Source organism: Mastigoproctus giganteus, chromosome 7 (assembly GCF_048544385.1).
Source record: "Mastigoproctus giganteus isolate SK-2022 chromosome 7, ASM4854438v1, whole genome shotgun sequence".
In the NCBI taxonomy this organism is placed as follows: Eukaryota; Metazoa; Arthropoda; class Arachnida; order Uropygi; family Thelyphonidae; genus Mastigoproctus; species Mastigoproctus giganteus.
The window spans coordinates 202,601,016-202,626,175 of record NC_143581.1 but is presented as its reverse complement, the minus strand read 5'-3'; the positions used below and the strand labels follow the sequence as shown (position 1 = coordinate 202,626,175).

Below are 25,160 nucleotides of genomic sequence, written 5' to 3'. Positions count from 1 at the left end.
GTTTGGGACGACTCCCTGTTGTAAAATTCTGTTAAACAACTTCGTCAACTGATCCCTGAGGAAGTAGGAGGCAACTTTTAGGCAAACGGTGGGAATAGAGTCACTTCCCATTGATTTCTTATTGGACAGGACGTTGGTGGCCTTGATTATCTCCTCTTCACAAATCGTCACGTTAGTGAGATTAATTCTGTCGTAGTGGGCACTGTTCCAGGGGAAGTCCACAGCTGCACTGTCTGTATTCACGAACCGGTTACATAATCCCTCCATTTGGCCAGGTCTAACGATTCTGCTGACCTGTCGTGATTGGCCGACCATGATCGCTGGCCACACGATATTTTCTTCTCCATAAACGAGTTAATAGTCTACTTCTTGGATTTCTGGAAACTGCTGAGTATAATCTTTCTGTGGGTGATCTATCATTTATCTGTTCTTTAGTGTTTATGCAGTAAGTTTGAAAGGCGAATGAATCTACCTGAAAGACACGCATGGACTTTTTTTTTTAACAAAATTGTTATTCGATACCCATTGGCTAATGAGAAAGAAAGAAATTTTGAGGTGTTTCAAATGTGGATAGAGTTTCAAATGACAAGAAACTTTATAGTCTTTTTCGAAGATAAAATTGCCGATAAAATATCAGTTTTTTGTTCCTGTTACAGATTCTTCTAGCAAATAAATCGCATATCACGAAATCAGGAGGGTACAGGTTTCTCAAGCCATGGCTGCATGAAGGATTATTGCTCAGGTAAGAATTTAGGCTAAGTTAATTAATTAAAAGTGCGAAAATTGTGTCGGTTTGCATCAGCTTTATGTGCCACATTCATAGGAACCAACGAGTAGTATGCTGAATGGGGAATGCAGCACGAGGTCTGCCACAAATTAATGAGATTGATTTTATTAAAAAATATATAAATTTTTTACAACTAAAGTTTCTCTTCTCAAAATAGGCTTCCGTAGATAGATTGTCATCATCTCCAGCGGTTCTTCCATGCCTTGAAAGAGTTCTGGAAAGTGTTCTCCTGTGAGTTGCCGGGATAAAAAACCATGCATCGCTCGCTTGACACCGACTAACTCAACTATACTGTGAAAAAGGCCAATAAAAATTCCTCACGTTATCGACAGGATTAGAACTCAGAGACTTTCTACTCGATGTGAAGAGGATGACGATTTTACCAACTGTGCTAACTGGGAGTTTATAAAACTTCCCCAACGTTTAAATACTCGTGTTCCGGTGTTATTTTAATGAAATAAGTCCAAATATTGTTGTTGTTGTTATGGAGGCTTAATGGCACATAAGCATCTATGGCTATAATGTGCCTAAGTCCAAATATGATATGAGGATATTCTGTATACTTTCGAGTCTAACGCGGCCGAGAGCACATCTTATTAGAGGCTTCTCTTTGTATAGAATGCACGTAGACCTTGATAGGTTTGTTAGAAGGAAGTGATGGTCAGCAAGTCAATTGCAAAATGAGGTGGTCAGAGCCTAAGTGTGTCAAAAATGGTAATTTAAAAGTTGTGGAAAGAACATCGAGAGTGAAGAGAGGGAGGTACCTCAAAGAACAGTTTGAAGTTGGCTAAGAATGACAGCATTCCAGGATGCTGTATCCCTTGCATCTTTAGCTGCCGGAAATACCATTGAAATGATTAAATAAATAGTTATCTAAGGGTCATCTATAAATTAAGGAGGAAAAATAAAATACATCAAGATGGACACTATAAAGAAAGACTTCGGATGTTTGTTATATGCGGACTCGAGAGAATGCAGATATGGTAGAAATCCAGGGTTAATCTGTACTTATTTTTCTGTTGTTTGATGAAATTATAATACTTTAATTTTTCGGTTGATTTAAGTAGACTTGTCTGCTAGTTTAATAACCTATTACATCAATTTTCCACATCATAATAGTATGACCACAGACTGGTTGTTTGATTCAAAAAGCTAAACAACATAATGCAAAGATTAAGTTCTGATATAATAACATTTTATGTATATAATATATGATTAATATAATATTATGATGCAATTTCGGTTATTACTGGATGGGATGGCTAAAGCGTGTTTCTTACAGTTCTGGCGAAAAGTGGAAGAGCAGGAGGAAGTTGCTGACTTCGGCATTTCACTTCAGTATACTGAACGAATTTGTGCACGTGTTTAACGAGCAGTCTTCGATCCTTGTGGAAAAATTGAAATGCGCAGTTGATGAAGAGTGGATTGATATCGTTCCCACTGTAACTTCATTCACCCTGGATGTCATTTGTGGTAAGTCTCGATATTCTGAACATTAATCGCATGAATTCAATGATTCTGTTGTGTTCAAAATAGCTCTATAATTGTTCAATAAGCATTTAGTTCCTTGGGAGTAATTTGGAGACAATGCACAAAACATTTCGACGTTTATAAAGAAAGAATCGAACTCATATATTTCTTGAAAAAATATATATTTTTTATTTAGGCCTATAGTGTAAAAATAATTTCAAAAATAGTATTTTTTCATTCTTTATTTTAAAGAACAAAATAAATACGAATTTAATATGTGCCTCATGATTATTTAGAATATCACAATCCCTTAAAACTCTTGATATTTCCATAAAATGCCTTTGATATTTGAATAAACCCTAATGTTTTATTTTTTAACTATAACTGTTATCTCCAAGACCAAGATCCTCCAAGACCAAAATCCAAGATATAGACATAATACTGTAAACCTAGGAACTGGTCCCCTGTTATCAGACTAGGCCAGTTCAGAGGTATACACTTATAGAGATATACGCTTATATAATACTGCAAAAAGCAGTTAATAAGCACTTCCCAAAAGCCTCATGTGATTTCAATCTTTGCAAAATGATTTTATTATTTTCAAACATATTTTAATGAAGTACGCTCTGCTAGAAGGCTCCTGTTGTTATAAAGTAAGCCTCCAGGCAACCAAGCTATAAAGTCTTTTGTATGTTATATCTGTAAGTTGTAAATACCACGCGTGGTTCTTGTTTTCGGGATGAAAGTCCAACTTTGCTGAAGGGAAATCGACTACCACTATTAAGAATGGGCCAAATAACCAACTGCTTTTGTCAGAAATTTGTCAAAGTCCATTCCATCTTCCGACATCTGGAACTGCTCAAATTAAAATGAAGAAATGTCACGGAGGACTTATGCTCTAATCAGAGAAACAGATTGCGGCAGCAGCAGGATCACCTAATGATAAAAAAATGATGTTCAACTTTCTTGTGCTATTAATCTGATCATGAGTCCTTAAGTTACATTAAGAAGAAATATAAAATAGTATGAAATCTTCTACGCATTAACGTGTGGATAGATTCTGCTCATGGCCAATTTGATATTTGATTGATATCGTTCCCACTGCAACCACATTTGCCTTGGATGTGGCCAGAACCAGTAGAGTTCTGCGTTTACGAAAAGCAGGCTAACTAATAAATGAATGTCGTTAACCGATTGAGACAGCTTGAAACTATTGATTGAAACTTCATAAAGAATTCAGAAAGCCATATTCTTAAGTTTTATTTAACCAAATCTAGGCTTCTAACCCTAGAGATATGGTTAAATAAAACGTAATTTCATTTTCTTAACGATAAGGGAGTGTGAACTCTAAAAATAAGTTAGGAGTATATTATGAAGCAGAATTCATATTTATGACACCTAATTTTATGGTTCACTCTGCAGAGACTGCCATGGGGATTAAGGTCGATGCTCAATCTGGAAATAATCAAGAATATCTCAAAGCTCTTCGCCGGTAAGTTCACCATCGCTGATTTATTTATTATTGGACAATCGTATGTCATTTTTCATTTATTGTTTTGTTTTATTAGAATAAAAATAATGTGGGGAAACCCGCTCAAAGCATTATGTGATAAAGATGCAAAATTTTATATTATACACGAAATGTTCAAGTTGTACATACGGGATACAATCATAATGTCATGTAAATAAAAAATAATAAATAAAAACTTAAGAAAGACGCAGTGCCGTTTCCCATATTCTTCTGTGCATGCGTGAACTTAAATATATGCAGAAACATGTTGTTTCCAGCATCCCTTGTGGGTAGCACAGTTGGTATAATCATTGTCCTCCCCACACCGGCTGAAAAACACCTGAGTTCAAATCTCCTCAACAACGGGACTAATTGTTTTGGAACTTTTTCACAACGTGGCTCAATTAGTCCGTCTCAGGAGTGGTACATGGTGAAATATGGCCTAAGTCACTGACCGCGTAAAACCTATAAGGGACTTCGAGGGGTAAAACACTACAAGGGACTTTGTGAGGAACTTCGAAGAAGGGATGATTGTGGTGGATGAAGTGTAGCAGTATTATGGAAACTGCCCCTTTCCGGGTGGAAATGGTGGGGGTTCGAATCAATGACGCGGGGAATTTTTATGGACACTTTTCAGCCTGGAACAATTAATCGGAACCTCGTCCTGGAATACATACATTTTATTGACATATACTTTAACTGGACTTTAACCAAGGGAAGACCAGTGGTGTTTACAAGACCATAATCCAACGAACCCTCCTCTGTATGGGCCACCGGAGTAGGCTCCCTATGAAGATGTATGCCGTTTTCCCAGCCACCGATCGCCAACGATGCATAAAGTCTGCATCTGAAAGGCATCATTTGACCGTTAACGACAGGGAAAAAAAGTTGCCTTTTGTGATGTTGAGTAAGGATAGGCAACAGGGTGTGTGTGTGTACGGGTATCATGGTGGCTCCAAGCCCATGTCCACCTTTGTTCTCTGTGTTGGTGTAGAAACTCTAGGACACTTCGCCACCAGGGACAGCGAACACCTGGGGCCCGTTCCCAGGCAAGATGAAACCGGCCCGGGTCTACTGTCCTACATGTGTTTATGCGCACAAAATCCCGCACCCACCGGAGACAGTGCAATACCGGTGGGTGCCAGCAGTTCAACTCCCAGGTTGTCCAGACCTGGAAGCAAGCAAAAATAAAACAATTAATTAAAAATAAATAAATAAGAATAATAAAAATAAAAAATAAAGTGGCATAGTTGCCAATAGTAGTACCATTACATAATTTTAGCAAACATGGCACCCAATGCTTAAATTATAGCAATTTAATATTTATCACTACTTAATTAAGTTTACTGATAATAGTAAATTTTATTAAGCCCCACTGGTGCCGAATAACCAAAAAAATCATCTCCTACGCAGATGACCTTAAGATTCTTACCCCAATCGGGCCCTGCCACTTAAAGCCACAACCACTTCACTAGACTACAGCGGTCGTACATAGTGGTTCCTTTATCTGCAAATTCTTGATGCACGAATGATCACTGCTGATAATCACATCAAGAGTATTGTTCCCTCTGATTGCCTCTCAAACATGCTGCTGCTGCAGAAAACAATCATCCAATAAATACCCAAAGTCTTGTAGTGTGTGAGTGACCAACCCACAAGTTCCAGTCAATATCTAGAAAGTTAATATCCTCCATTAAAAGACATTCTGATTTACTGGCCCAATCTATTTCTCTGTAAAATTGTTCGTTGTACTCATCAGAGTCATTAAGCCTATAACGCACGCCTACTCTCATTTTCCCTTTCCCAGTGTTTATGTCACACCAACTGATTCAACATTGCAGTGTCCACTCATGTCAACTGGATGCACGTCCTTAACTTTTATGTGTCTCTTATCTAACAGTATAACCTGTCCTCCTTTCCTGTCAACCTTTCATTGCACACATTGTACTCCCCAATTCCAATTCTGCACTGCTTATATCTTGTGACACCACGTCTCTGATATCCCAACAACATCAGATTTGATGATGCCTTTGACGTCGTGACCAGCACTTCAAATTCATTAAATTTATTAACTATACTCCTAGCATTGGTGTACATGCAAATATACATGTATCTTATCTTACTCTTAGTTAGCCTAACACAACCCATATATTTACTTGTTCCATGACGACTCCCAGCACTTTGCTTTCCAGGCTGCTGCTCATTCCAATAGAAGCAGTGCAAGAATCCCTTTCATCTCTGCCTGCGGCTACTGTTAATCTATGTCTGTATTATAGAGGCAATAAAAATTGGTTGATTTATTAACTACAGTACAAGTAGAGTCGATATCCTCCTGGGTTGGAATCCAGTCAAGATGGAAACATTATTATGGGCATTTTCACGCCCTCAATCTAAGTAGTTGGTCTCAATCGAGCCTTGCATGGTTTCCACCCGAAACATGGATTTTCATCCAGCAATACAGGCAACGTGTCCACAGAACAAACATGCACACTACAGACGCAATGCATCGCAATACCTGCAGTTTACAGACGCCTCTTTGCCTTAGGTGCTTTGATAGAAATAAATGAACTGCGGTTAGTCAATTAAAAATTGCGATTATGGAAATTGCTTTTTTCTCCATTATATTGTATACGCATTTGTTGTGTTTTTGTTGAAGGAGGTGTGTCTAAAGTCCAGAGACTGACTTCGGTGCCTCCCTGCCATCAGTCTGAATTAGCGAACGTTTAATACATGGCGTTGTGTTTGATGTGTTTTGGAGCATTTAAAAATTTGTAATTTTGATGAGCAGAATTTTCTTTCAAACAAAACTAATTTTATTGCCTTTCAAAAACTCTGCTTCTTCCACTTCTCGTCGTCGGAAGTCACCCCTGGGAAGCCAGTGGTGGTTTTGACATCCTATAAGGACACAGTCTTATTTTTATTTATTTTATTATTAGTTATTTTTCTAGATGTCCTGAGTTTGGGCCACTCGGGATGCTGGATTTATTGCTGGTTCCCACCACCTCCAGTCGGCGCGGGATTTTTCCGTTTAGGGCTGACAGTGATTTTACTGACAATGATTTAAGGTTCACCAGGTTTTGGTGGACTTCAACTTAGTTCTGGCCTACCTCTTCGTAGGGTAGACAGGCACAGGGCAAGCTTTCCAGGTGATCGATTTCCTGGTGGCCAGAAACAAATAAACAACACAGCAACACCAACATACACTGAACAAACATAACATCACACACATTTCTGGATTTTTACAGAATTCTGTATTCATCTCAGTGTATCAAGGTGGAGTGTTAAACTGATGTTCAGGTGCCCTACATAAGATACTATACATGTCTATATGTCCATGGAATTGGCGCTGGCTTCATGACAATGTCCCTTTCTTTCTATTCAAGAATTTTTTGAGTAGCACTCCATCATTGTGGTTTCTTTACCACTCATCTGATTTAGCTCCCTAAATTGTTTGTTGTTTGCTAAGCTTAAAGTCTCCTTGAAAGGTCACAGATTCGTTCAGTTAAAGAACTCTTTCATCATAACTCATAATTACAAGAAAACATCGATTTTAATCTATATTACAGAACTAAGAACACTGTGACATTCCCTCGCAGTTCATTTTAATGTTAAAATAATTTATTGAAAACTTGAGTTTCTCAGAGGCGCATGCAGAAGAACATTTACCGATCGTTAAGTTTGACATCAGTTTTGGGCAGTTAACACCTCACCAGACCAGGCAGAGGAATAATCGAATTCTGTCATACTGAACAAATATCTCTCCTCTTCCTGTGAATACGCTACATATTTTGGGCTTCAAATAAACCGTGAAAAAATCCAAATATGTCATCTTCTCACCTAGAGCACAAGCAGACCTCAATCCAGCAGCCGATCTGCAGTCCCCCATTGCGAGGCATGTTCTCGTCGCCACTCATTCCGTAAAATTCCTAAGAGTGGTAATGGACGAAAACCTAACGTATAAGGAACAAATCCAGCAACTGCATTCAAGAGCATTACGGGCTTTCTGGGGTATGAAACGTGATCTTTGTAGAGCGCACAACAAGGAAACAGAAAATTTCTCCTCTACTACTTTAGTTCTATCATCAGTTATGGTATTAAAGTTTGGTCGGCCGTTCGTATGTCCAGTTTGAAGGTGCTCTGTGGTCTGGAATTCTGGGTCCTGAAGTGGACTCACCTACCCCATACAACATCAAAATCAGAGCTCTGCATAAATCTGAGATACACCCCGGTCCAGCACCTGGCATATGCGAGGAAGCTCACAATGGCGCTTCATCTGTGCTCCGCTGCTCTCGACTTCGTTAATATCTGGGAAATCGTGGGCTGGAAAATCCCTGGTAGAGCCCTCAGAAACCGTCCAGTGCTCTATTCTAACCTGCAGAAGCTCTCGACCTTTAAGCGGCACTTTCCGAATAGCACCATCGGCCCGCTGAACTCCGCAAACATTGATTTGGACGTGTGGTCCAGAGATTCTGTCTACAGAAGAGAAAAGCGCAAATCCATATTGAAGTGCAGTCAGCATTCCTGCAAGTATCAGGGAATAACTCCCAATGAAAGTCTCCAGGCTGTCTCAATGTGTTGCAGCTTGGATATAATAACTATAAAATCTGTGTACTATAATGGAATATAAGCTCTGTATAATCAATCTATTATAATAACTATAAAATACATTTATTGCAATATTAGCTGTGTATATTGCACTGTCTATGTATTCTATGTATTTGTTGTGTACCCACGTAGTTTTTATGTACTGAATGTAATGTGTCCAGTTAATTGTGAGATTCCTCTGGTTGCCTGTAGAGGGAATCGTGTCCTGCATTTCTATGAATAAAGAATTTTATTATTATATATATATATATATATATATATATATATGAAAACCCCAAACACGAGAGGTATTAGAACCTATAGTACTTAGAACCGTGCTTGGGGTGGAGGTTGAGAAGACGAAAGAAGATATCTGTTGATATTGGACTTGAACTTCTGTGGACTGTAATTTTCATGAAATACGTATGAAGGAAGGTTGTTCCAGAAAACGGCACGTGTTCGGACTGTTTTGAAAGAGAGAGCGGGAATTATAGAAGCCAATCCAGAAGAACAGTGCCCATGGAAGTATCTGTAGAAGAGGCATGCAGCAGAAACAGTGCGTCTATGAGACAGCGAGTGGAGAGACTCTGTTAGAGATGAATCATTAATTAACCTAACTGCCCTCTTCTGAATGGAATCAACAAGCCTGAGAGAGGTTTTGAGGGCAACACCCGAGATGTGGGAACAATATTCCATAGCAGGGCGGATTTGCGATTTATACAGAGTGAGCAGCTGTTTGGAAGAAAAGTAACGCCGAGAGCGAAAGAGAAAACCGAGTTTTTTAGATGCAGAGGAAGCAATATTAGTAATGTGCTTGTGCCAAAAGAGATTAGAAGTCAGGGTAATCCCCAAAAGACATATATCATCTTGCCTAGAAACCGGAGTGTCACTAAAGATAAGCAAAGGAGGAGAAGAATCCTTTTTGCGAGATATAAGACAAGACTGAGTTTTAAGGAATTGGTAGCGGATTTTCGAGAAGTTGAAGTTGATTGAGCAGGGCAAGGTTTCTCAAAATGGAAAGTGAAATGCAATGTGCTATCATCGGCAAAACTATGGATAGGATTTCCAGTCAATGGAAGAAGGTCATTAATATACAAGAGGAAAAGAGTGGAGGAAAGAACTGAACCTTGGGGGACACCGGCATTAATGGAGAAGTTAGAAGACAGAGAGCCATCTACCATCACCCACAGTGAGCGATCAGAGAGAAAACTGGATAACCAATTACTAAAAACAGTTGGCAAACCATGAGATGGAAGCTTGTTTAGAAGACCTTTATGCCAAACACGATCAAAAGCCTTTGAGATGTCAAGAGCAACTACTTGTGTTTCACCGAACCTTTCCATTGAATTAGTCCATAAATGGGTAACATAAGCCAGGATATCACCAGTGGATCGACACTGACGGAATCCATACTGGCGATCGTTGATCAGATGGAAGGTTTCTAGGTAGTTTAAGAGTTGGCGGTTAATTGATTTCTCCTTTACTTTAGAAAGAGTAGAAGTAATTGCAATGGGACGATAATTGGATGGGAGGGATTTGTCACCCTTTTTAGGAACCGGCTGGATATGAGAAAATTTTCAAGCAGAAGGAAAAGCACCTTTGGAATAAGAGAGTGAAAAAAGGTAGCAAACAACAGGAGTAAGTTCAGGAGCACAAGTTTTAAGAACAAGTGGAGAAATACATCGGGACCTGGAGCTTTCTTAGCATCAAGATTCGTCAAAATCCCTCTGACATCCTTTTGACGGAAGACCACAGGAGGCATTGAATGGAGCATGTTGGGAATGATGGGAGGTGTTTTACCAAGATCATTAATACATGAGCTGGAAGAAAAATGGGATGCTAGCAGGTCAGCTTTATCCGTTGCTGTAGTGACAATAGAACCATCTGGTTTTGACAGAGGTCGGAGCAGAGATGGGCAAAAGTTGCGACCAATAACTTTGGCAAGAGAGCAGAATGCTCGGCTATAATTAGGGCAAGAAAATTGCGAGCTCTGGTGTAGGCAGAAAATGAAACTGAAGAATTAAAAACAAGCCAATTACGATCTGCAACGTTCTTCTCCTGAACGGCCTTAGCACATTTATTGGAAAACCAAGGTTTAGATAAAGGATGAGATATGACTTTTAAATATTTTAAACGCTGAATACAAGTAGATGAATTTTCTTCTGCACAAAAAACACTTTCCACCAATTAAAATTTTACAACAAATTTTTGTCATTGTGCTGAAGTACTTTAGCTGACCAGCTTAGGGACTTGAAAATGGCAACTACTGCGATGCTCTCTGTAAATTCACGAAACAGTAGTACTTGTAAATGCCTCAACAACTTAGACCATATTGCAACGCATGTTGTGAGTCAAGTACCTATATTCTGTGGTCCATTTTTAGATGAAAAAGCAAGTGAAGCATATTTGTTTATTCAATTTTCCGGGAGGAAAAATAAACATACTTCGCTTACATGAGACCGACTGAAAAAAGACCTTAAGTACCTATATCTGTTGATATTGGACTTGGGGTCATTTTCATCCAGGGGTCATTTTCATCCAATTTTGAAAAGATGGTGATCATGTCCACCGTGTTATATGCGAGGGCTTCATGAAATGCAATCAATTAAAGATTTTTATCCAGTTCTTTTGCACAATATAATGATTTATGTATTTATAAATATTTTGTTTTAAACTGAAAGTAATATAAGAGTATATTCCTAATGTTCTATTCCAATTTATTATAACATTCCTTCCAATTTATTTCGGTTTTGATGTTTTAAGTCGAACTACTTAACTTTAAAAAAAGGAGAAATTTTTATTAGTAAACAGAGGAATATTTTTGTTTATGTTTAGTATGACAGAACAGATTTACCCCCGGATATTCTCTCCTTGGCTGTGGTCGGATTTTCTGTTCTTCAAGGTTTTTCCTTCAGGGAGGCAGTTCAAGAAGGACATGCACACAGTGCACACTTTCACTAGGAAGGTCAGTACAAGAAATGATTATGTACTTTATACTTATATTCATTTCTTACCATCTCAAGACAAAACACAATAAAAATATTTGTTTTATTTTAAACGAACGTATTCTTTTGCAGTGTTTGATATTCACACGTATCCAAAGAGGATGTCCTTGTAAACTGCGATTATTTTTGGACATTTTTCTTGTTTATTGATGAATAATCCGAGATTTATGGGATAAAATAAACAATCCTCTACTGAGACTACTCAACTCAAACGCCTCTGCGGGGTTGCACAGTGGTTAAATGATGACTTGTGTAAGCCAGCTTCTGGAGGTTAGTTCAACTCCATCATGGTTCTTTGCGATGTTATCATGCTCTAAAATGGCCGGAAGTGCAAAAGAAGTGTCATATTAGAGCCATTCGAAAACTAATTCATCTGCTATGTCCATAAATGTAGTGTGTTCGTTGACCAGTTTTCTGTTACTCGTGAGTATAACCTCTCTAGACTCTGAGACTATATTACAGAACATAATTTATACTTCACTATTTAAAATGTCACGCAAGGATACAACCAAGTGCTGGCAATGTCACTCAGTACTAGGATGGCACTATGTAGTAAAATTTGCATTTGCACCAAGAAGTTGGTGCCATGAGTCCTAGAGAGGTGGCCAAAAGAGGAGAAGTAGTAGTAGTATCAGAAGATGTAAATGTATCAGGTAAAGGAACACAGTGTGCAAAGTTTGAAGGTTGTAAATTATATGCGTGAGCACCAGAAGAATTTGTATATCCAAAAAACGGATAGCAGTTAAAACATTGATGCAGAGAAGCTGGATGCTATATCTTTCATGCGAAAGTTAACTTGCATAGCTTTGAAAAACTGAGATTCCTTTGCAATTGACGTTCAGTGGCAGAAACAAAATTTGGAACCATCATTGTGAGAGGTTACCTGATTGTCACAAAATGTAGGTAAGAAAACCTGGTAAATATTAATAAAAGGTTTATTAAATTAATAAATATTAATAATCAAACGTTACCTGCAAAGCAGGAGTAGAAACAGTCCTGCATGTATGAAAATGACAAGTAATAAAGCCTGTAGCCGAGTGATCCAAGCAAGAGTGTAATAGCACACGCTCTTTGAGTAGACCGGGGTTCCAGCCCTTGACTGCTAAATGTGGTCAATCTGCCAACCCGCACTGGACCAGCGTGGCAGATTGTGGTCAATTTCCCTCAACATGAATTGTTGAGGAGGCTTCCATCCTGCAGTCGGTTGATAATGGCTGCACTTTACTTTACTTTAATAAAGCTGTCTAGATGGAGGCTGGCTGTGTTTTAACAGTTAATAATTGAACTCACTTGGAACAAAAAGCTGTATCAAAGGTAACAAAGCGCATAGACACAGATTTACGAATTAGATGCAAATTTTTAATGTCTAAGCCCGTGCAAGACATTTTGTAAACTTTACATGTTTTCATTTCGACTTAATTATAAATGGTCTCTTGTAGTCTAATCTGCCTTTACAAATCAGCAATTTTGACTTGGCAAAAGCAGATATAGGTTTGTTCTCAACACTTCGCGAGAGAAGACTGGAAATAACGATGTTTGCTGTACCTCTAAGTCAGCTCAAGAATCGACACTGGCGAAGTGGTAAGGCCGTCAGTACGTGCAAACTGTTGGATGTTGTCGAAGTTAGGAAGAGGAGGTGCCAAACCCAAAAGCGGTCCATGGTCTTTCTCTTTTCCTCGCGAGTAATAAAGACTCAAAATGGTCACGAATCACCCTCCTACAACAGATGGTGAAAAATGCTCGAGTTCAAATCCCCCCCAAAGAAGAGGGTATAGTTAAGGGATTTTTCTTAGCCAATTTGGTGAATTGTGGGTATTGTTAATTTAGTTATATTTAACAAGAAACTCCATTATTTCATCTAGCAAAAACATTTACTCTGATGCTTCATAATCATGGTTTCAATGACGCAAAGCAACAACAACAAAAAAGAGAAAATAAATCAATATAAAGTAATCTCAAATGAAAAAAAGCAGACCTGTTCATTATCTGTATTTAGAATGACAATAAGGATCTACTAGAACTAGTGAAAATATTAAGCACAATACACCAAACAGAATTCAGTAATAATATTCAATTTAAGCAATTGCAAATGTCTTAAAAGCATTACCTTTCTCTCTCCAGGTTATCAAGGAAAGAAAAATATCATATCTACAAAACCCCATATCATTACAAGAGGACGATCTCCACCAAGGTGGATATCTGAAAATGACAAAGAGATTGGCTCTCCTGGACTTGTTATTTCATCAACACTTCTCCGATCCTTCGTTCACTGAAGAAGATATCAAAGAAGAGGTGGACACGTTCATGTTTGAGGTGAGCTCTTCATTCGCTCCTTTTCGCCAACTGTAATATCTCAAAAAAAGGACAACGTAGTCCTTTTGAAATTTATGAATTACTTTAGTAAGAAAACGAAGCCCGTCTGAAATTATTGTAATCTAATGATGTAATTTCGATACATTTCACTTATTTTGTTTGACCACATACTGTTCTACCACAAAACCTGTTTGAAATCGAGTGTTCTTCTTATAATTGCTTTGTTTAGGGCCATGATACAACAGCAGTTGCCTTAGGTTGGGCTCTTTACTGCATTGGCTTAGATCCTCGCATACAAAAGAAGATTCAAGAGGAACTAGATTCGATCTTTGTTTATAATATGGATCGTGTTGTAACCACAGATGATTTGAAAGATATGAAGTACTTGGAATGTGTAATAAAGGTAAAACGTAATTTTATTTTCAATACAATGTTTGTTAACGCCGAGAGAATTGAGCTACTCTGGTTTGTATATACTCCATAAATACACCTTTTAGTGAAACCCCCAAAACGAAAGATATATTATAACACGTAGTTCTTAGTATGGCATTTGGGTTGAAGACCGAGAAGACAGAAGTTACTTGTTGACATGAATTTCTGTGGCACGTAATTTTCGAGAGATACAGAGGAAGGAAGGTTGTTCCAAAAAACAGCAGTAGAAAGAATAAACGAGGAAGTGAAAAATGTCATTTTGTGATTTTGCAGTTGGACAGTGAATGGATTCTTACTGGTTGTGTCACGTGTTCCGACTGGTTTGGAAATGAGTGGGAGAATTGCAGATGCCAATTCAGAAGAACCGTGTCCAATGACGTATCTGTACAAAAGGAATGCAGCATAAATAGAACATCTATGAGACAGGGAGTGGGTGTACCGTGGAGGTTGTGTGTGAATCATAGCACATAATTATAGCCTCTAAATCTTAATCGGTAACTTCTGGTTCAATGTTGGGCAACAGTAATGTTGTACTTCACTTTGCACACAGTAACCGTTTCGAACTGAAATTTTGCACATAAATAATTGATGTGTATCATTTCGGGCAACAGTAATTTAAACTATTTAAACATCGATGGTTTTTAAATAAGGCGGTGTAACCTTTTGTCACTCATTTTGATTTTTCGTGGATACAAAGGGTAAAATTTCATTGTTCAATAAGCACAAACTGTATGAATTATTTATTGCGGTACGCTTAAAAGAAGAATTGGTTTCTTTCAACCAGATTTCTGTTATTTATTCTCTCAAAAGGATCGAAATGGGGAAGGTGCGTATTAACCACCTTCACGAAGTACACGTGATTTATGAAATCCTAGTCAATAATCGTTAACTTTTGATTCATGCAGTCAACAACCAGGACTGATATTTGATTGGTGTGGCTTGGTTGATTGGAAGGTTTGGCTTTTTTAAAAATGAAACATTACACTAAAATCCTATCAGCAAATAACAGTGGATAAACAAGCAACTAAAACAATCCTCCATTTATTGGAGGATTGTTTTAGTTAAGTGTGAATCGTAATCTTGGATGTGATTGGTTTTGGCCATGAACAGCTCTCAGTCTTTGGTGATTCATATGCTTCGTCCCTTTGGAATGCAGAGACCAGATAACTATGTGGGTTTCTTCATTTATCCATATCTGAAGGGCAATCATTTTCGAACGGTCGCTTAATGTCAAAGATGTGCTGCATTATGCAACAAAAAGAAAAGAAACATCATACTCTACTGTACCATTAATGTATTAACATTCAGATTCGTTTCCTTTAATAGTTAGGCACATCCTACCCAAGCACCGCTTTTTGGAAACACGTATAAATATACTCAAGGAACTTCGAGGAGATATAACAAGATTTGAATGCTTTCGTGCTACTAGTGGAAAAGCAACTGAGTACAATGTTGCACAAGCCGGAGCCACAATCTTAAATAACCATTATTTATTCTGTTTCGAATTGTTATGAAATTGGACTCTCGCCGAGTTGAGTTGACCCAGGTGTAGCCCTGCACATGTAAATCTCGTATTGTTGCCAATGGCACCATTTATCCTCCTGTCTCAAGCAGAAGAAATGTAATACATTGAGTATGTTGTGTTTTAGGGGCATCAGCAACTTAGACCATACTGCGATTGTGGTCTATGGTCCATTTGCATGTTTGCTGGACCAAGAAATATGCTCCCCGTGTACGAGACCGATTAACTCAGCTACGTTGTGAAAAAGGCCCACAAGAATTCCTCCCATCATTGACTCGATTAGAATTGAGGAGCAGACATGAGTAATAGAAAAAGCAAAAGGTACATATGACTCATAGGTGTTACAAAGTACGGTATATTAATACTTTTTTAAATCCCTCTTTAGAGGCAAATTACTGTTAATTCGGTTCAGCTTCTCTGCTCTCAGGATTCTTCGTTCTAGATTAGTAACAAATAATGAAGTGAAAGCCAAAAAAGAGTTAGATGATGTTTCTTCCAGTTTACTCACAATCAGAATTAATCTTTTGCAGCCAAAGTACTTTACAATAGAGAGAAAGAATCAAATGCATTATTGAAGGTTTTTAAAAGTTGGGTGAAATAATTGGAACGATAAAATAAATGTCTTAATGTATATATTTATTAATATTAATTTATTTATTAATATATAAATGTATGTTTCAATTTTCCCGTTCTTTTTATTGAATAGGAGGTACTCCGTTTATACCCTTCGGCTCCATTACTTGGCCGATGCTGTGAAGAAGATATCTTTCTTGGTAAGCAAGATTTGATGAAAATTAAACATGGAATTTACCTTTTTAAAAAAAACATGGCAATAAAAAGTTAAATTTGGTAAAGGGAAGTCAATTCTATGGCATATTAATTATCCAGTTGCAGATGAATTTTCTTGGAGAGCGGGCATCGGACTTCTTAGATCTTTTAGCAAAGATCTACTTGATATCTGCTAACCAAAAAGAAGACGGAGGTGGTGTGCAGTTCATCGATTCATAACACTGTTTGTCCAATTTAGAGATTCCCAGTGGGTCGATATGGATCCTTTAGGGTCAATTGTCTTTAGAGAATGGTCGATACATGTCAAGGGGTTGAATGGGGGTCGATGGGATAATTATATAATAATAAATATGAAGAAAATAGTAATGCACGATTTAAAAATATAACTGTGAACATTGGCCTTCTTAATGAAAGGATACTTGAAACAAATGTCCTAAATTACAAACTGTGGCAGAAACGCAAAGTTAATTAGGATTAATTGTTAATGAGACAGTTTTAGCTAATCACAAATTGATTGTTACTTAGCTATGTATTATAATTATTTTATATTAACAGATTTTGGTCCATTTGATTCATCCATTAAAACCTGTGCGTGTTTTTGGATGATGGGTCAATAAGGAAAAATTCCTTTTTCAAATGGGTCGCCAGATAAAAAAGGTTGGAGAACTCTAGACAAACTTTCCATTTAAAACAAATTTATCGAAGAAATTTAAAAAATTCACTCATAATACATCTCATGATGTACTTAAAACTAGATCGCACGATGGAGTTAAAAGCCAATCGTTTCATTCCAGACGGCCATCTTATTCCTAAGGGTACGACGGTGTTCCTACCAATCGTTGCTCTGCATCGTGATGAAGCAGTTTTCCCCAATGCAGAGGTCTTCGATCCCGACAGGTTCTCCTCAGAAGAAATGAATAAACGTCATCCTTTCAGCTACATTCCTTTCTCAGTTGGTCCAAGGAATTGCATCGGTAACGTATAATTTTCAATATTAAATGTTTGAAGATTTTAAACCAAAGAAGGTAATTGATTTCCTCCAAGTCATTGTGTTATTTCGCTCATCAGGGTGCCACGATAATTGAATCTATCCACAGCTGGTGAACCTTAATAAACCTTCTTTGTTCATTACAAGAAAAGTTTAAATTTATGTCTTTTAGTATTATTATTATTATTATTAATAGTACTAATATTGCACGGAAGACAAAGGGTTTTGCCGCACGAGCCAGAAAAGAAGATTTATGCCTGTAAATTGGCCTATTTTGTGATTCTTTCACTTGTTTGCTGGATGAAAAATCATGCTACCCTTGCATGAAACCAATTAACTCAGCCATATTGTGAAAAAATTCCTGGCGTCGTTGATCGAATTCGAATCCATGTCTTTTGCACTCGTTAGGGGAGGGGTACGGGCTCATATGCACTGTGGTACACATGAGAGGACGTCCAAATCATGTTAGTAAACTAGGACAACAACGTACTGGTTGTGGCCTGGATCATCACAGCAGCGTTCAAAAATTGCATTCTTCTCATAGACGAGAAGTCCATAGTTTAGGATTAAGCAATAACTACTGAGTATTATAACTCACCTCATAACTTTTTTCTTAACTTTGTTTCTTTGTTTTTCTTTTCTTTTCCAGGCCAGAAGTATGCTGTATTAGAATTAAAGGTGACTTTAGCAAGTATTCTTCGAAGGTTCAACATTCGTTCTATCGATCCAAGAGATAAAGTCTTCTTTGTACCAGAAGTCGTTCTTCGACCAACTGATAAGCTTCGTATGCAGTTCAGACTAAGAAAGAAGGATTGCACGTGATCAGCCAGCACTCGGACAATCCAATTTATCCAAGCTCCGTCCATATTCGAACTAATCGCTCTTTTTGTAAGACTCAATAAAGACCATCCACAATAATTGAGTACATTTCGAACAGAAATAAAATACACCCAAAGTCGCCCAAAAACACCAGAACTGATTTACAAAATGAATACATTAAATTAGTAATTAAAACGTTAACAGTAAATGTGCTAACATGAAAGAAAAGCGAAGAATATCTTATAAAGGTTCTTAGTTATGTGTACGAAGGACACGTTGGTAAATTCATGTTATGGTTTTTTAAATATATACAAGATCATATACAAAATGTCCATCTTTGTATACATACAATTTGTGTGACTTTTTCAGGGGTGAACAACCCACATTGAAAGCAGAAATGACGATAACGGGTTTCTCTTTTCCAGTGGAAAGGTCTAAATTATTCAGAGGATTTACATTACCGATGAAATTCTTTGGACTTACTGAGAAAGGAAGGTAACTATAAAGATGGCATCTATTCTGAATTCATTAATTTTTTTTCAAGTTAAGCCTAATACCCTATTGGTACTTTATCATAAAATATCTTCAAGAAACTATCTTTCCAGATATTTGGAAAGAAAAATGCTCTCCTGAAATTTATCCCCAAATTCTTCAGACCAGACCTTCCTGTTCAGAAAACCTTTGAAGAGATTCTAGGCTGAAATATTTACCGCTTTCAAGCCCCTGGTTCTTCCTCCTAATGACAATATGGTTTTACTCCTGGAAAGGGATGAGAGGCCCTTGTTGAACTATGTCACTAAATCTGAAACGACTTCAAATATGCCACGACAATCTTTACAGTTTTTCGAGCAGCTTTTGACGCCTTGTGGTGGGAGATTCTTCTCTGTTGTCTTCGCTTTGTTAATTCGCATTATAATTTTTATTTTATTGTACCCAACTATTTTTCTGGAAGAAGCATTATTGTTGCAGCAGACTTCTATCTATCTGAAGAACTCCAAATCTGTGGCAGTGCTTAAGGAGGGGAGTTCTGTGCGAGTGCTTAAGGAACTGTCCTCGGACCATTGGAATGCAACATAGTGTATAGTGTTGATGGTAACAGGCCACCGGTGATTTCCCACAACTGCGCCATCAGTTCCCTTGTGGTGAGAAACAGAACTCTGAGAATTGCAGGAATGTGAGTAGTATGTGGTCTATATAGCGTAGTGTGGTGGTGGTGGTGGTAGTGGTATGTTGTTGTGTTGTTCTTCTGGCACTTGGTCGCAGGACACCTGTTGGGACCCCATGTTACCGTCCACAGCAAACGGAGAGGCAGCCAGGCAATCGGGATATAACATACTCTGACTAGTTTCCTCCAGAGTCGCCTCAGCTTCCTGGATGGAGACCATGTACAAAAAAAATAAAATTAAGGGCAAGGAAAGGAAGCCCCATGTTACCAAAGAGAGAGAGAGAGAGAGAGAGAGAGAGAGAGAGAGAGAGAGGTTGTACCATTTAATCTTCAATCCGCCCTATTGGTGCGGTGTTCCACACTGCAGCAAGTTGTCGCGGTGTCAGCAACCCTATCCCACCAGGTTTTTTTAGGAGCATCTGCGACTAAGACCATATACTCCGTGCATGCTATCTGTAAATTGCGTAATGTGATTTTCTATTTGTTGGACGACAAACCTTAGTTTCCGGGAGAAAAATCATGCTACCCTCGCTTGACACCGATTTCAGCCACGTTGTGAAAACGGCCCATAAAAATTCCTCTTGTTATCGACGGTTCTCGAAGTCAGGTCTTTTCCATCCGGTGTGGGGAGGACGGCGATCCTACAAAGTGTACTACTCACGAGGGCAGAGATGGAGGGAGATCCCACACGAGATATAGTGTCAGAAAAGTAATCCTTCCCCAGCAATCCGAACTATCCTAAACTCACAAAACCTTTCATCTAACTCGGAGTATGGCTTCAAGAAAGGATCCTCCGCTGAAGATGCCATAGCAGCCCTTGTAAAACACTGTACACATTCCACAGCAGTCTATGAAATGGCCATCTTTGTGGTTTTTGAGGGTGCCTTTGATACCCTTTGGTGGGAGAGTTCCCTCAGGTCCCTTAGACTGGCAAACTGCAATCAATATCTTTACAAAGTCATAAGATCCTACTTCAGTAACAGATCAATTCAGGTCACTGCCCAACACCTGTCATATTCAAAATTTATAAACAGAGGTTGCCCACACGGGTCAGTGCTAGGACCACTGCTTTGGAACTCTATACTTGACCAGTGGCTCATCAGAAGATTTGACAACTGCGACAATTTCGCCTATGCAGACGAATTGGTTATTTGCGTTCCAGGAAGATCCAGGAGAACCCTTGAGGACCGTGCAAAGATTGTCCTGGATGACCTGGTGAACTGGACCCTCACAAATAAATTAAAAATATCAAACACAAAAACAATGCTAATGATCTTCAAAAACAGGTTGGATTACCACAGACCCCTAAAGTGCTTATTCACGGGAAGCAAATTCCATATGTGGCACAAGCAAATCACCTTGGCATAATATTGGACGACAGGCTCAGTTTCCAACCACACGTGAACAGTTTAGCAAACAAAACCAAAGTCTTTACTGCAGCCGTCATCAATCTCCCGTTCGGACTGGGGACTCACCTAAAGAATCCTATCTCTCTACTATAAAGCTGTGTTCTTGCCTTCTATGCTGCTGTGGTCTGGTTCCATAGGGTCACTAACAGTAAAAGGTTTACCAGGTCATTCAGGACTATTACTGTTAGTTACCCCTGGCATTGCTGCTGTGAAGGGTCTATTGTATATACCACGTTTGTATACAAAAAGATTAGATTATATATAAAATCCGGGCCAAACTCATTTCCATGCAAAGAACTATGCTGCTTGCAACACACCCGAGTACCAAGAACAACATCAACTAATGCAATGCAGGTTCTGTCTAGGGCCCTTCCCCTGACCTGTATATAGCTTATAGAAAGGAATGTGAACTGCATAGGAACCCATAACAGGAAACGTCTCCGTAAGTCGGTACACGGCGCTGTTCATCAGTTCGCGAGAGGGACAATTTCTGGTTTACTCATTCAAGCAGTAATCGCCGCACGAAGAGCATGCATCGATATACGAACTGTGAGCTGGCAGACATGCACCTAGTGTATGGATTAGCAGAGGACAATGGACGAGCCGCTCAACGAATTTATGGAGAACGTTTCCCAGACAGACATGTATCGGACCACCGTTTGTTGGCGCGTGTGCATCAAAATTTGTGCGATTATGGGTCATTTAGAGATAACAGGAATAGTGCGGGCAGACCATGTTCAACGCGAACTCCCGCCATGGAAGAAAGTGTGCTGAATGCCCTCCAGAATTATCTTACTACCAGCACACGTGCCATTGCCTCTGCCTTAGGAATGTCTCGTTGCAGTGTACAGCGTGTCTGGCACGACGATTCCTTACACCCCTTTCATCTCCAAAGGGTTCGGTTACTGCTCCCCCAAGATCATCCTGCACGTGTGGCTTTTGCACAGTGGTTTCTCCAAGAAAGTGTTCAAGACTTGGATTTTCCAGCCTATGTTTTATTCACGGATGAGGCTTATGTCACTCGGGAAGGCTGATTCAATCAGCACAATGCTCATGTGTGGGCTCAGGACAACCCACACGGTGTGCGCCCCCATGCGGCACAACATCGCTTCGCAATAAATGTGTGGGCAGGTATGGTCGGTGACTGCTTAGTCGGCCCATACCTGTTACCATCCCGCATGAACTCCGCTAAATATCGGATCTTTCTTGAACAAGGCGCCTGCCTTTTATGGAAGGCGTGTTCGTGACCATTTGTACAGGCGTTTTGGGCCTCGATGGATTGGCCGTGGTGGACCCGTTGCCTGGCCCCCATGCTCACCTGATTTATCGAGCCTTGATTTCTTTCTGTGGGGGGCCCTCATATCTATCGTGTATGAATTGCCTGTGGAGACGGAACTGGATCTCGTGGCTAGACTCGTCTGCGCTGCTGCTACTGTCAAAGAAATTCCAGGTGTGTTCGACCGTGTCCGCCAATCCATGCTGCGTCGGTGTCACGCATGCATCGCGTCTCGTGGTGGAACCTTCGAGCATCTGTTGTAACATCATGAAATGCATCCATCTCGTACTCCATTGTTAATATTATGTCAAATAAATGTTTGCCACTAATTACTGTCTTGTGTCATTTCTGCTTCTTGTGCCTCTTCTACTACTTTCCCGTGACGTTTCCGGTTATGGGTTCCTATGCGATTCACATTCCTCCTTTAGATGTTAGCTACCTCCCCAAAACGTTTGTACCAATATTTTTGAGGCACCCTGTATCTCATAAACTCCTTCTAGGCTCTTAATTATTATCTACCATCTTTTCAACATCGTATTTGAACTGAGAGAGTACCCCTTTCATTTCCTGTTGCTTTTATTCACATTTCTTGATAACTATTGTTATGAAAAGTTTCATTTAACTATTTAGAGAAGAATAATTCATTCACTTCAACTTTTTGGTTCTTCTTGTTAACTATTGGTTTTAACTACGTTGTATTCTCGTCTGTCCATTTTTAAGAACTGAGTTCGCTTCTTTTTGAATGCTAATGCTGGTCTAAAACTGAGAAAAGCTAAACAAAAACTGCAGTTAAAAGAGATTTACTTTAACTTCTGCCAAAAAGGTATTAAACGTTTTTGGCAAAATTGCAAAGTGTGTTTCTAGTTTGCTTTTTAGCGATCTTGTTTTGAAAATAAATGAACGCATTTACTGAATTTCAAAATAGAAAAATATAAAAACACATACATTTTATGATTGGTCTGAGGAGTGTCAAGGGAAGAATGGTCGTTCACCGAGATACTTGCCTCTGGCGAAGAAAAACCACTGCGGCCTTCACATCTGTAAGCAAGTTTTGAAAGTAGCGTGTCTGTTGTTGAAGATTCAGTTCAACTGAGAAAACAATGAAAGTGCATGGAATTATGTTCAAGAATGTGTCTTTAAATATTCTCATAAACTTTTCAAAACGAGATGGCAAATTGATAAAAGTATTGTATTTCAAAATTACCTTATTGCGCCATCAATCATACCGAGGTGGTGTTCCAAGAGGAAGTTCCTCTGAATATGAACTGCATTTCGTTGAAGGTCATCAGGAATTGTCAAACGCTGTAAACGGAACAGGAGCAGGGCCTGGCAGTGACTGAGTTTCCTAAGGTACTTTCAATTTTTATTGTAGAAGTTGGTCCTCGTGGGTAGTCGGTGGTTATAATCGCAGTCCTCTGAAGTTGGGTGCAAAAAGGCCTGAGTTCGAATTTCTCAATGACAACAGAAATTTTTATGAGCTTTCTTCACAACATAGCAGAGTTAATTAGTCTCAGGCGAGGGTTACATACTTTCTTAACCCACGGAAACTCGATTTTTCATCCAGCAATAAGTACAAACACAATATTACGTCTAATGGAATTAGTTTCTTTGGTGCTTATACGCAAATAATCTAATCTCTCTATATACATATCTATCTCTCTCTCTCTCTGTCTGTCTCTGTCTCTCTAACAGTATCGAAAGAAAACAAAGGTATACATTGTGTTTGAAAATTCGTGTATTCTGTGATCAATTTTCTCCTTTTGAAGGATGAAAAATCTGAGTGTTCTAGTGTAGTAGAAGTACGCAGTAATTTTTCTAGTCTGACTAACAAATCCCAATATGTTAAAAAGCCTATAAAAAGTTGCCTCTCCTACCGACTGGATATATTTTTCCAACTTTACTGGATCCAACTCAGACCTTACCACACTGTCTTAGAATTGGTGCTGTCCACAAAGGAACCAGCAAATTGCGTTGACCAATGTGTTCTGTATTTTTGTAAATGAAAATTGTGAATACATGGAGGAAATCAGAAAAGAAACAATAAAATTAGAAAACATTTAACAGATACGATAGATGTTGCTTTGGAGTTGCTTGTTTGAGTATTCTTCAGCTTACAGATCAAGTTACTAAGCGAGCAGAAATTATTCGAAGATTTTCCCTTCTGTTTAAAAATGTAACGGTACTTAGTTACACATTTTTAGTTGTCTATTTAATCCCCAGGTGGCATTACCAAAATTCAAGTTCTGGAGGGGACACCATGGAGATGACCGTACCTTTAATAAGATTTTATCCACCTTACAAACATTTTCTTTCTGGCCTTTGTAGAACAGATGTGTTTTATTAAATTAAGGTTTTTATATACCAGGGGTGTTGAAAAAGATCTTTATTCACCAGAAGTAGTAGTGATAGAAAGATGATTTTTTTTCTGTTAGATACCTTGAAATCTTTATAGTAACCACACCAACTTTTATTTCGATCTGGCAATTCATTTTGTTTCTTTACAGCTCTAAATGAAGTGAAGTATCACAATGGATGGAGTGGAATACAGATTAGTGATTCGGTTCCACTTTCCACAACGGAAAACACCCAAAACAATCCACCAAGAAATGGTTGCTCTTTATGGAGAAGACTGCCCAGGTTATTGCACATTGCTGTAAACAATTCAAATGTGGAAGAACCTCACTGCCTAATGAAGACTTCATCCCAGGTCTCCCAGCAACTGCTGTAACAGAAAAGAGTGTTGCAAACATTGAGGCATTAATCCTGGAAGATCGCCATATTAGCGTCAAAGAACTAGCCGCAGAGCTAGTTCTTTGCATATGTCCAAATTAGTGTATGGTCTGTGAATAATATCGTCCATCAACAGTTGCATTAGAATAGAGTATCTGCTCGATAGGTTCCCAGACTTCTGCCCCATACGAGAAGGAGCATAATATGCACATGATATGCTTTCGGTGAGCCAGGAAAAGCAAGAGGAATTTTTTCACGGCTAGTCACCATGGGTGAAACTTGGATCCATCACTATGATCCCGAAAGTAAACAAACGGAAAAACAATTGAGGCATTCGAATCACCAACCCTCAAACAGTCAG

General features: G+C 38.8%; 1 protein-coding gene across 1 annotated transcript in view; it reads left to right on the top strand.

Annotated features, from left to right (window-relative positions):
- The window catches only part of LOC150083595 (cytochrome P450 4V2-like), a 36,117-nt gene extending 17,816 nt beyond the window's left edge, over positions 1–18,301 (top strand). Inside the window, exons 3-10 of the mRNA XM_090378535.1 lie at positions 657–742; positions 2,070–2,260; positions 3,680–3,749; positions 13,609–13,669; positions 13,899–14,072; positions 16,330–16,396; positions 17,207–17,386; positions 18,050–18,301. Coding sequence (XP_090234661.1) covers positions 657–742; positions 2,070–2,260; positions 3,680–3,749; positions 13,609–13,669; positions 13,899–14,072; positions 16,330–16,396; positions 17,207–17,386; positions 18,050–18,222 — 1,002 coding nt within the window. The 3' untranslated portion in view covers positions 18,223–18,301. The remainder of the gene's footprint in view (positions 1–656; positions 743–2,069; positions 2,261–3,679; positions 3,750–13,608; positions 13,670–13,898; positions 14,073–16,329; positions 16,397–17,206; positions 17,387–18,049) is intronic.
- Positions 18,302–25,160: the final 6,859 nt, after the last annotated feature.